The 12,814-nt window shown below is 46.8% G+C and overlaps 1 protein-coding gene across 3 annotated transcripts in view; it reads left to right on the forward strand.

Annotated features, from left to right (window-relative positions):
• LOC104861360 (serpin B6) overlaps positions 1-12,814 on the forward strand; it is a 23,003-nt gene that overhangs the window by 1,947 nt on the left and 8,242 nt on the right. The window contains exons 1-3 of one of the 3 annotated variants that reach the window (XM_010622748.3): positions 98-361; positions 8,445-8,619; positions 11,961-12,110. In XM_010622748.3, the coding sequence (XP_010621050.1) occupies positions 8,455-8,619; positions 11,961-12,110 (315 nt within the window). In that variant the 5' untranslated portion in view covers positions 98-361; positions 8,445-8,454. Of the gene's footprint in view, positions 1-97; positions 362-1,719; positions 1,825-8,444; positions 8,620-11,960; positions 12,111-12,814 lie in introns of those variants that run through there. The other 2 variants (XM_033761942.1, XM_010622750.3) reach the window with 2 other exon arrangements.

The raw sequence follows: 12,814 nt of genomic DNA on the forward strand, positions 1-12,814 counted from the left end.
CTCCCCGCCGGGGTGCGCGCAGGACCCGGGCCCGCGGGGCTTGAGGACCCCCGGGATCTAAACGCGCTGCTGACAAAACGTTATCAGGTTTGGGGTCTTCAAGGCCAACGGCCCGTTCTAATGGTCTGGGATCTGAGTGCCGGATGAAATTAGCGTTTAGCAACTTTCTTTTCCCCTTTTCAAGTTCGATTTTGGCAAACGGAAATGTGGAAAATTAACGTTCTCATGGTGTCGGGAATACTGGGAGACGAGGGCCAAGCTGGATGGCGTTTGGCACTTCTTTGCTTGGGTGGGAGCCACTGTGCCCCTCCAGAGTAGGCAGGTCGTGCCTGTTAGGGCCGCCGTGACGGAGCTGGGATTGGTGAGTGGCCCTTGGATCCGTGGCCTGTGGGCTGGGCGCAGTACATGCTCTGTGATTCACAGGAAAGAGTGCTGTAAGGTTAGGGGCATGGCCTAGCGTTCTCCTTTACCCCTGGATTACTCTAACGTCAGCCCTAGCCTTAACCTGAATCACTTCGCCCTTGTCCTGATGCCCTGCCGAGAAAGGGTGCATTTTTGGAGCATACTTGGATCCATAAAGCAAGTACAGATTGCTCCGAAGTTTGTCCACAGATATGGCCAACAGTAGATGAAAAAATTAGGGAAGATTGCATCTGTTCTGAGCATATGCAGACTTTCTTTTCTTGCCTTTAGTCCCCAAAACGATATGTATAACAACTGCTTTTTATAGCCTTTGCAGTGCATTAGGTATTGTAAGTAATCTAGGAGGAAGTACAAAGTTAATATCAAATTCTGTGTGGTTTTCTATAAAGGAATTGAGCAGTTGGGGATTTTGGAATCTTTGGAGGTCCTAGAACTAATGCCCTTCAAGTACCAGGAATGACTATATGTAAAATTATGCGCAATATATAAGGCCATTCCAATCCATGGTGTTTTATTAGAGTTCAGCGAATGACAATTAATTTAGGCCAGCAACAGTAGAACAAAATCAGAACAGAGTCACCATATTTTTCCTTATGTCTGAAAATAAAGAGTCACCCAAGTGAGTAGGTGGAGTTCATGAAAAACTAGGTGCTTATACTTCAAGCCTGCTGGATGGGATTAGGCCAAGGAGCTGTTAGAAAAAGAAAATAATGGTGATTTCCCTGTTTGTATATTAGACAGCTGCAGCTCAGCTCTCTCTCTTCTCTCTCTCTCTCTCTCTCTCTCTCTCTCTCCCTCTCCCCCCCCCCCCTCACACACACACACACACACACACACACACACATACGAACACATGCGCGGGCGCGGGCGCGCGCACACACACAAGCACATGGGCAAAGAGATAGGGAAGAGCAGGAGCTTAAATTTCCATTAAACCAACTTTTAAAAGGTTCAATTGTAGGAAATGAAGGTATCATTAATCAAAGAAGCATGTTAAATAGTGATGTCTTTAAAATTATGACTTAATCAATTAAATAAAATCAATTATAAACATTAAATGCCAAAAGTTACTAGTGAGGCTATAGGGGAAAAATCCTAGCATGGATTTACTAGACTTGTTTAAAAAATGTAACATTGCTAATTAATAAGACTTGCCTGTCCAGTTTTTATGTTAATGATTACAAATTGTTTTTTTAATTGTTTTTAAAGCAGTGAATAATTTTATAATTCTATAATGAATTCTATGATGAATTTATCTATGTGTATTAATTATCTTTCCCATCTTCTTTGCTGCAGCTAAGGAATTGGGTGCTGGGAAATCCCTCCTAAGCATTAAATTTGTAATAGGAGCCAACCATAGCATCTTCTTATAGGCACAGCCATTGTACAGCTAAGAGGAAGGTGCTGTTTTAAAAATCTCACTAGATTGTAATTTTCTTTTCTTTTCTTTTCTTTTCTTTTCTTTTCTTTTCTTTTCTTTTCTTTTCTTTTTTTTTTGAGACAGGGTCTCACTATGTAGTTGAGACTGACCTGGAAGTCATTATGTAGTCCAGGCTGGTCTCAAACTCACAGGGATACTCCTGCCTCAGCCTCCCGAGTGCTGGGATTACAGGAGTGCACCACCACGCCCAGCTTGTTTGTAATTTTTCTTTTGTGTTTAGAATATCTTAGTGACTGGTAAACTTTAAATTTGGATCTTTTTCTTTTGAGGATTGTATCTTTTTATACCTGATTGTTAAAGGGTTTATATATAATTTCATAGTGAACCTGAACATTGGTTTAGGGTCACGTAATAGTGGGGGATTATTTTCAAATTCATGTTTCAGGACCAAAACGAGGATTTGAATACCTGGTATTCACTACTTGGGCATGTAGTTCACAATTGAAAGATGGGACTGAGTAATAACTGAAGAAATAAGGTTTTTAAGTATTCAAGTTTTATTTAATTCTTCTCACAAAACTAGTTTGCAAGGTGGGTGTGGTGGTGCAGGCCTGTAATCCCAGCACAAGGGGAGGCTGAGGCAGGTGCAATCTCCAGCCCAGCCTTGGTGATTTAGATTTAGCAACTTCTGAGACCCTGTCTAAAACAAAAATAAAAATGGCCTGGGGGTGTATTTCAGTGTGAAGGCCCTGGGTGCAATCCCCAACACTATCCATAAGTAAATTTGCACACTGGAGGCCCTGGGCTGAAATCAGTGGATTAGGGATCAGGGCTCCCAGGCCCCAAGAGCCTCAGTAGAAAAGCGACTTCCTGTGGATCCCAGTGCAGGTGTCCCTGGTAGCTGGGATCCTCCTTCAGTGATAATGGAAATTAAAGTAAGTTGGCAGCATGAATTCACAGGCAGAAGCCGCAATGGGAAAGTCAGACAGAAGACAGGGGAGAGCGGAGCCCACCCTGACAAGGAAGATAAGACTGGCCCACCCAAGAAAGCAGGAGGCCAGGTCTGAAGGATTGGCTGGGGTGCTCTCATAGCTCAGATTGAGTCCTTGAGACTTGAGGGGCAATTTAGTGTCCACGGGAAGAGCCCTCATGACTCGAGGGCAATTTCAACAGTGGGATCTCTGGAGGAACCAAAGTGACCATAGGTCACAGCTGAGCATCGCCCTAAACCTCTTACTCTGGTGTCCTCTGTCCTGAAGATAATAAGACAGGCCAGGAGAATTTAGGTAAGAAATCTTGTTTTGCCACATGCTAGACAAATATTCCCCAAGTGACTGATATACCTACATGCAGGCTGAGGAGTTTGCCTAAAAGTTTTATAGAATGAAAGTTGTTTTGTTCTATTTTCTGTTCCTTAATTTTACTTATCTATGACCCAAGTGTAGAGTCTTTTTTTTGAGACAGGGGGGTCTCACTATGTAGTAGAGACTGATCTGGAACTCACAATGTAGCCCAGGCTGGTCTCAAAATTTACAGCAATCCTCCTGTCTCAGCCTCCCAAGTGCTGGGATTACAGGCATGCACCACCACACCCAAGTGTAGAGTGTTTTTTGTTGTTGTTGTTTTTTGTTTTTTTTTTTTTAAAGCAAAAAGTACTTTTAATTCCCTGATTGCCTCAGAAGAAAACAGAAGTCATGCTGTTGATGACTCACAGATGGGAGACCAGGAGTTGTTGCGCAGTGATTGTTTTTGGAGAAGTCCCCAGCTCAGACATTTCAGGCACATGAACAAAACTTCAGCAAACTTCGTGTTTTCCTCTAAGTATGGACTGACATTGTAGGTTGCAGCCTAGGTGTGATAGAGAGAGAATCACCTAAAACAAAGCCAGCAGCGTTCGCAAAAATAAAAGGACCCCAAAGATGTGCTGGGCCCAGAAGAGAACACAGTGAGTTGTGATCAGTGTTCTCCAAGAAGTAGAACCAAAGACTGAAAAAAAAAAATGGATACTTAAAAATTCACTTTCTACCGGGGATTTAGATTAGTGGTGCTGCCACTTGTCTCACAAGTGCAAGGTCCCACGTTTGATCCCCAGTACCAAAAAAAAAAAAAAAAGGACACAGAACCAAAGACTGAAAAGAAAGGACATCAGAAAGCAAGAAAGTGTCCTTGGAAGTCAACAAATGCAACAGCAAAATTAATGAAAAACTAATAGAAAGGTGGAGATGTAAAATCATGGCTGTCTTTCAGAAAGTGGGACCGACCTTCATCCAGACGTAAGTGCAGGAGCAGGAAGGAGGTGTGAGCGGAGCTTTGGTTTTGTGTACCGGGGCGTGTGTGGGGTCAGGTAATGGATGTGCCAAGGTCCTCCCCACTCGGGCAACCGAAGGCAACACCGGGGTGGCACCCAGAGTCCTTCTGTGCCTGATGGTGCTTGGGAGCCCTAGCAGAGGTCAGGCCAAGCGTTTTAGTACCAAAAGAGAACAGAGGGAATCTGAAAGAAATGAGCAAGTGTCTTAAATTATTTTGCAGAGTGGAGAGGAAATGTTCTTGAAGGGATAGATGGAAAGGGCTATCCAGACACTCAGAAAAATGAATGACCAGGCTCCCCAGAAGGACAGGGCCAATGAAACAAAGGACATTTCCCAGTATCAGTGACGAGGACACAATTCTATCAGCTTCCAAAGTATAGGGATGGGAGCTGGAGATGGACCTGGGGTCAGAATGTTGGCAGGCTTCTCACAACAGTGATGCTGGAGGCTGGGAAGCGTCGAAGCGATGGCTTAAGACTTTGGAGGTAACGTCGCATACAGCCCAGTGTAGATGCTGCCGGGCTCTCAGAGACATGAGATGCTAGAATCAAGGTGTTTGTGGTGTGCAAGAAATCAGGGTGTCTGTGTTCCATCTTAGGAAGCTTTGGGACATTTTGCTCCACCAGAAGGGAGTGAGCCATAGAGGGGGAAGACATGGGACCACAACGAGGAGGTTATTGGAAAGGGGACATGTTGGTGGAGACGCTGTGCGGCATCCTGAGAGTGACAGGTCCAAACCGCAGTGGTGTCAGCCAGGCGGCAGCAAACGCTGGTTGGTCCCAGACCCGTCCTGTGTATAATGAAAGAGAAGAGCAGTACAGCACAACAGTGCATGATGAAAGCCTCTAAGGGATCATGCTCTGGAGGAGTCAGATGTATCACAACTTTCAACAGAGATCTGATATAGAGCACAAGATGAGAAGGGCTGAAATGTCCATCCCTGCTTGTCTCAGATGTGCCTGACAGCGCGGCTGTGGCTTCAGTCAGCATCAGAGCCTTCAGATCATTTAAACACCACTAAAGGAATCCAGGAAGGGAGGGGGACTGATGCCACATTGCTGGACCAGAAAAATTCAGCATGGCCTGTGGAGTCCTCTTCTTGCCACAAAGCTAGGATGTTTGAGACCAACAGCTCACTATAAAGTAACCAATTTTAAAGACAATCCCGCTAGCCATTTTAGGGCAATGCGAGCATGAGTTAGTTGAACTACATTGTTTGTTAAAAGCCCCGACTCCACCAATAAGCTCAGACAAGAAGAACTTTAGGAAGGCACAAAAGCACTCAGTGGTGTTTGCGTTCCACCAATACTCTTTGTAAACAAGAAGCTCAGCAGTTCTGCAAAGCTGCCGAAAGCCCCAAAACATGAAATCAGAAGACTCTGAGCCTGTGCTGTAGGGTTTTGCAGTTCAGACAGAGGAAAACCCGAATAAAACTTCATTTTAAAGAAAGACACCAGGCTACTGGAAATTGAAGTTTAGTACCTTGCCAAAGTGTCATCAGTTTCAGAGCAGGTCAGGTTGAAGCCCAGAACTCCCATCCTGGGTTTGTCTGGCTACAGAAAGAGCAGCCAGGATGGGACAGTGGCCACAGCCAGGCAACCCTGCTCCCTTGCTTTTGCAGAGAGGGCATGGTCACCTAAGAGAAGTTCAACTCCAGGAGACTTAGGAAAAAGGAAATGAAGAAGTAGAGGTCAGAGCTCTGCAGGACAGGTTTGTTGCAGAACAAACCTGACAGGGCCCACGCTGGCACCGGGACCCGAGCAGCCTCTCCTCTTACAGGCCGACTGTGGGGTATTTTGTAGGTCACAGGGAGGGGGAGCTCAGAGAGAGGTGCTGTGGCTCCCTGCCAAGAACGAGGCTCAAGAGAGCACAAGCAGAACAGTGGCGGAGGACATGAGGACGTGGCTTGGGGGAGCCCGGTGGCAGCGGCTGTATCAGTAGCAGGCTGATGCTGTTGTGAGTTCCCAGGTGTGGCTGTGCTGGAAGAGGGGTCATAGAGGGGTCTCTGCACCAGTACAGTAGGCAGGGTTATAAAGTGAAATTTGCATGGGAATTTTGTGAAAATTTGCATCTGTGCCTTTAGAAGTTCCCTTTGGACCCCTTTTCTCTGTGTCTTATTTTCCATCGTGTGCACAGCCTGGGTTGCATCAGTTTGCTTCCTGGCTAACGTGTTTTATTCTAGAGATCCTGTCTCTCTGAGTTTCATTTCATTTCTTTCCTTTTTGTCTAGTTCGATGCCTCCTCTTACATGGCTACATATGATTGCATGTAGGGGCCCTTGAATAAGGCAGCGCGATCTCCCCACCTTAAGCTCCTTTTTCATAGTTGCAGTCTCTTCTGCTGCTTGTGGGAACTTCCACGGTTCCAGGGATTAGGACCTGGACCTCAGCTGGCCGCAGCTACAGATGCCCAGGCATGCTCGGGAAGGAAGGGTTAACTTGTCATTCTCTTTCCAAGTCCCTGGGTAGGTGCCCCGGCCTTGCCTGGTGCCCTGAGGCATCCACACTTATGGCTTCCTTTCTTTCCTTTCTGGCTTTCCATGCCCGGCTTGGGCACCACTCGGAGTTCCTCAGAGTGCTCACATTTGCGGCCACAGGAAGTTAGTAAATATTTGTGAGTAGTCTCAGAGCAGATCGGCCTGCTCCCTCGGTCACAGGTCCTTGCAGACTTCCTGGCTCATCAGGCCCTCAACTGTCTCTTGTTCTCTCACCTGGTTCTTTCAGGCTTTTCTGGAAGTTACTGGCTTCCCCAACAGTGTCTGAAAGACAGAGATTGGCCCCAAGTTGGCCCTTCTGCTCCCAGCGTGGCTCCATTACTTCTGTGAACTTCAGGGAGTTGCTGATGGGTGTCTCTAGAGCCCTTGGCCTCCTCGTGATGTTTTGTGATTCTGTGATTCCAGCTGAAGACACCACCATCTGCCCCTCCGAATCCATCAGCCGTGTCCCTGCTCTTGACCCTGTGAGCCAAGTGCCATCATGACGGCCTCACAGATGCCCTGAGTGCTGACGCTGTGTTCAGAACATATAGCTAAATGCCTTGTAGTGCAGTACAAGGGGGGCAAAAGGGGTCCCCTTAAGTGAAGCATGGCCTTAGTTGTGAGCTTTGTCACATGAGTTGATTGCCTAGGAGAATTGGGGGGGGGTCACAGTGATTGTTGTGAGTTTGACTCATTATCTTTTGAGACTTTAGCTTTCCCTAAAATGGAGTCATATTGGGTCCCTGGCCTGGAGCCCCAGTCTCCTGAAAGGCAATATGACATAAGGTGACAGAAAGACACAGAAACAGCTTAAACAGAAAGGGGGATCTGGGATAGCCTGAGCTGATCCAGGCATCAAAGGCAAAGGGCACCCAAGACCTCCAGTATTTACTGATTTTAAGCATGGGAAGAGATGGGGCAGGGTATACGTTAGACATCTGGTGATAGTGTTATCATAGGCTGAGCTCAGAAAAGGGAGGCAGTGCATTCCTACAGAAGGAACAAGGGGAGACCAGGACTGGTCATAATTAGCCAGTGACCCATCAGGTCGTAATTCTGGGAAAGGAATGTAGTTGGAGCCACCCTGTCCCCAGACACCACATTTACCTCAGTCAGGGCCCTGCAGCTTCACAGACCAGGATTGTGTCTGCCACAGCCCGCCAGTAAACTTGTCTCCCTTGTGTTACTTTGTGAATGAATTTATTATTTTGAATGCTCTTTAAATTATCAAACCACACAATAAGCCATAAAAGCACCATCAAAGAATGCAGACACGGAACCAGAGGCCAATAAGCCCTTCTTCCACCCCACTACCGGAACTGACTCCAGTGGTGTGCTACTCACTGGAAGTATTGCAGATAGGGGTCTTCAGGAAGCAGGATTGGCTTGTTTCTTCATTCACGAACAAACCCACCTTTTCCTACAAGGGAAATCACCTATAGGTTTTAAAAAACCGAGGTGTTCTTCACTAGGTGTTCTGCTACTAACTGCCATTTATTACAGGAAAGGTGAGCACATTTGGGGTGCTGACCTTTTTAAAAGGAAAGAAATATGTGAATATATAATTAACCATCCCCCTTTTCTTGGTAAAACCCTTTGATAATGACTGTACCTGGTATTTTCCAAAAGATGTTGATGGCAAAACCCCACTCCTATTGTGGTCCGATCCCAGGGTGTTTTTTTCATTGAATATTAGAAACAAAATAATGTGGGGGCCCCAAAAGAAACACTGAGTTTTGTGAATGTCTCTGCTTGTTCACTGACAGAACATCAGTGGTGAGTAATAAAGAAGTGAAAATGTAGGTGATGTGTGAGGCTGAACTATGTGATCCTGATTTTAAATTCATCGTTCCAGACTTGCCACCATGGATTCTCTGCTAGAAGCAAATGGCACCTTCGCCATAAGTCTTTTGAAAATTCTGGGTGAAGACAGCTCGAAAAATGTGTTTCTTTCACCGATGAGCATCTCCTCCGCTCTGGCCATGGTCTTCTTGGGAGCAAAGGGAACCACTGCTGGCCAGATGGCTCAGGTACCTAGCAGTGCTTCGGATATCAGTAACCGTCCACTGGGCTGGTCCTCCGAGTTTCAGATCTCAGAGGGATTGCTAGGGATGGTAGCTGTATGGGTGTCACAGAGGTGGGGATGGAGAGAGGAAAGGCGCCCTGCTGAGCCCGAGTTCAGGTCTTCGGGAGGTGACAGGTAGTGTCTGAGTAGCGGAGTGAAGGATTTCATCCACACAGCTCAGGTCCTTCGTGATGAAAAGTGATGTTTCGGGTTGATCCTAGGCTGTTGTTTGGGTTTTGCTAACTGCTTTGGGGTATGAACATGGAAAGCTTGGCTCATCAGAGCCACCTGTGACCCTCACTGTCTACCCTCTGGCTCCTCATGGCTCTCAGCCCTCCCACAGGTAAGGTGTATTGAGCCCCTGCCCTTCCAAGACCCTCAGGTCTTATCTCATGCTAGGGTCAGGCTTGCTGGGAGTTCTGGGACAGGACCAATCGATGCTCTTGAAATGCAGCTGCTTGCTGCAGTTCTTAGAGTGCAGAGATTTGGGAACTACGGAGATACATCTGCTGCAGCACAGGATGGTGAGATGAGAAAGAAAGGATCATTGTGGACACTGCTTTCAACAATGGTGGGGGATAAGTTGTGTTAGTCTTCAAGGGCTGTGTAACAAACATCACAGGCTACCTGGCTGGCTTACACAGTATTTTCTCACTGTTCTGGAGGCTGAAAGTCCAAGATCAGGGCATGGGCAGAGCTGGTTTTCCAGAGGCCTCTCTCCTTGGCTTATAGATGGCAACTTTCCTGTGACCCCACCTGGTCTCCCTTTTGTGTTTGTCTGTGTCCCAGTCTCTTATGAGAACACCAGTTAGATTGGATCAGCGCTCTCGTTTTAATTTAATTGTCCCTTTAAAAGCAGTATCTCCAAGTATGGTCTGTTCCGGGGTACTGGTAGGACTTCAATGCAGAGATTTTGAGGGGACACAGCCTATGGCAGGAGGTAAGGGAGGCACATTGCAGTCACTGAACTGTAGCGATTCCAAATCCTAGCCAGGGGCTTGTGCTTCTGTCCTGTTCTCTGAGAGCAAGGATATTCCTTGATTGGCTTCTGCTGTGTTTCTTGGGCATCTTCCTATCCAGCTCCCCTCAGGCTGTGGCTCTGCCCTCTGTATTTGCAGCAGCTCCCCTCCTCTTCTGAAAGAAATGGCTGTGTTTGCTGTTCTCTCAGCCTGCCTCTTTTCCTGAGAGAGTTGGGAGCCTGGAGGCCTTCCCTTCTTTGAACTATCTCTCCTTTTTACTTCCAAGCCCAATAATCCCTTTAAAACTGCCATGGGCTTTCTCTAATCAATTTATAGTCTGCTACACCATATGCACAGACTTGCTGGAGACAGGGTTGCCTTTTGTGTTGGAAGCCAGGGTGCTGGGGACAATGTCTGTAGGGTGTTAGGAAGCCCCTTTGTCTAGAGGGTCTGGAAGGTGCTACCTTCATCTTCCTAAGATTTTAACAAAGTGGATTTTCCCCTCATTTCTAAGGTCAAAGATTTGCCCTTTACTTTGAAGCTATTTCTTACTTTTGTAATGCTTTGCCGGCTGAAGAGGCTGGGAATAAAGAAATATTTTTATTTTCTGCCTAACAGGATCTGGGATGGGAATAGTTGCTTTAAATTCTGCTTCACAATGAAACAGTGTCTCCTTTAGCTTACCTCTCTCTTCCCATACTCTGTCCTAGGCAGCTAGAAGCAGCCACTTTCTTCCCTGACTCCTTAGCCAGATGTGAGAGTTGTTGGGAAAATGTCCTGTCTTCTCCATCACCCCAGATGACCATCGTCACTTCTGCCAGCACAGCATGCCACAGGCCCTTTCTCCAGCCCCTTTTATAGTGCTTTTCTGCTGTCCTTTTCTTCTAGCTGCTTGGGAGACCCATGTTTACAGAAAAAAGTTGCTTTTGGTGGTACTGGGGGTTAAAAATCCAGGGCTTTTGCACTGAGCTACATCTCCAGCCTTTTTTATTTTTAAAATTTTATTTATTTATTTATTTTTTGGTTTTTTGAGACAGGGTCTCAATATGTAGTTGAGACTGACATGGAACTCACTATGTAGCCCAGGCTGGTCTTAAACTTACAGTGATCCTCCTGCTTCAGCCTTCCGAGTGCTGGGATTACAGGTGTGCACCACCATGCCCTGCCCTTTATATTTTATTTTGAGACAGGGTCTCACTAAACTTGAAATAAGCCTGTGATGGGGTCCAACTTTGAACCCTCTTGACTCAGCCTCCTGGAGTGCTGGGATTACAGGTGTGCACCACCATGCCTGGCTCCTTGTTTAGATTTTTGCTATGGTGGGACACTTCTGCACTGCTGCACATGTCACCCGTTGCTGCAGAAAACCACCCTAAAACTTGGTGGCTGGAAATAACAATGAAGGATGATTCCCCCCGATTCTACGGCCTGATAGACAGTTCTCCTCCTCCTCCCATGGTGCAAGCTGGGGTCACTCCTGTAGCTGTTTCAGAGGGCAGTGGGACTGGAAGGCCTGAGGAGGCCTCACATCTGGAGCCTTGGTGATGGCTGTGGGTGGGGCCTTGGGTGCTTCCTGTGCAGAGCAGTTCTTCCTCCTGGGCTCTCCATGTGGCCTCCAGCCGTGTTAGTAGGACTCTGCATCATGGCGGCCAGTACCAGACAGTGAGCGTGGCAGCTCTCAGGTCTTCTAGGACACAAGCTTGGAGTAGTGTCACTTCAGCTGAATTCTGTTGGTCAGAGCCAGTGACAGAGCCAGTCCCAACCCCAGGGCAGCAAGGGTCTGTATCTTCCAGTGTTTGAGAGCTGGGAGGAATAGTTGGCAGCCATGTCTGTAGGTAGTGAACACAAAGAGCATGGGTGTGGAGGGCTGCAGGGAGGGACACTTTTTGTCTTGAACTGGATGGTAGCGTCTCAGTCACGTTCATTGCTGGGACACAGTAACCAACACGCACAGTACCAAGGAGGACAGGTTTATTTGGGCTCACGGTCTTAGTCCATGGCGCCAAGGCAGACGCACGATGGGAGAGGGGTGTGGAGCAGGAAAAGTGCTCAACCCTGGCATCCAGGAGGCAGAGAGGGAGGGAGGAGCTGGGAGCATGAATGGACCGTTCTGGTTCACCCCAGTGACTACCTCCAGCCAGGCCTCCTAATAGCACATTCAGCTGTGAACCCATCCGTGCATGGATCCAGTCAGTGATGAGTGTAGCACCCTCATTTACCCATCTGCTGCACACATGAGACTTTTGACATGTGGGATCTGAGCTAAAACAAAGGGGTGATCTGCATGTGGTGCTTACCCATTTCCTGGGCTCAGGTCGTACTCACACTATTCTGTTTCTAATTTCAGGCGCTGTCTTTCAATAAAAGTGATGGCGATGGAAGTAATGTTCACCTGGGCTTCCAGTTACTTCTCAACGAAGTGAACAGGACTGGCACGAAGTACTTGCTGAGGACAGCCAACAGGCTCTTCGGGGAGAAGTCTTATGAGTTCCTCTCAGTAAGTAATACTTGTAGTTTCCACAAACATGGTGGTCTGGAGGAGGGGTCATGTGATACGGCAGGAAAAGCATGGGTTGTGAACTCACCCAGGTGTCCTCACTCTGCACTTCTTGTATTTGTTTATGTGCTTTCATGGTTTTTTGTTTGTTTGTTTTTTCTGTTAAGGAAAACTACTCATCCTATGTGAATGTCTTCTTGTACAGAAAGTAAAAGAGGCCAGCAAAACAGGAGCCCTCCTCAGCCTCTTCCCACAGCCCCCCATCCTTCCCAGGATAAGGACTGTGATAGATTTGATGTGTATTTTCCTGCACATATGGAAATTTGTGTTGGGATTATTCATCTATTTGATGGGATCAAAATATACAGGGAATGTTTACATTAAAAAATAATTTCAGTAAAAGACATATTGGCCATGAATCCCCCTCAAAATCTCCCCCCTCACTTTGAATACACTTGTCTTATCTTTCTTTTCACTTTCTGAAGCAGTTCTGAAAGTCCTGCTTCTTGAGTGTCTTTACAAGGTGTGATTAAAACCCACAGTGAATGCTGCCACCGATGGAAAGACAGACTTGTAAAAACATTACAGTGTGTCCTCATCCACCTCACTCGCCAGATCTTGCAGTGTGATTCTGGCTCTTCCCTAAAGTCAAAAGAACCTTGAAAGGCAAACATTTTGAGCTGCTTCAGGATATGGAGGCAGCC

The sequence above is a fragment of the Fukomys damarensis genome, unplaced genomic scaffold (assembly GCF_012274545.1).
Source record: "Fukomys damarensis isolate Sample0158 unplaced genomic scaffold, DMR_v1.0_HiC HiC_scaffold_10, whole genome shotgun sequence".
NCBI lineage: Eukaryota > Metazoa > Chordata > Mammalia > Rodentia > Bathyergidae > Fukomys > Fukomys damarensis.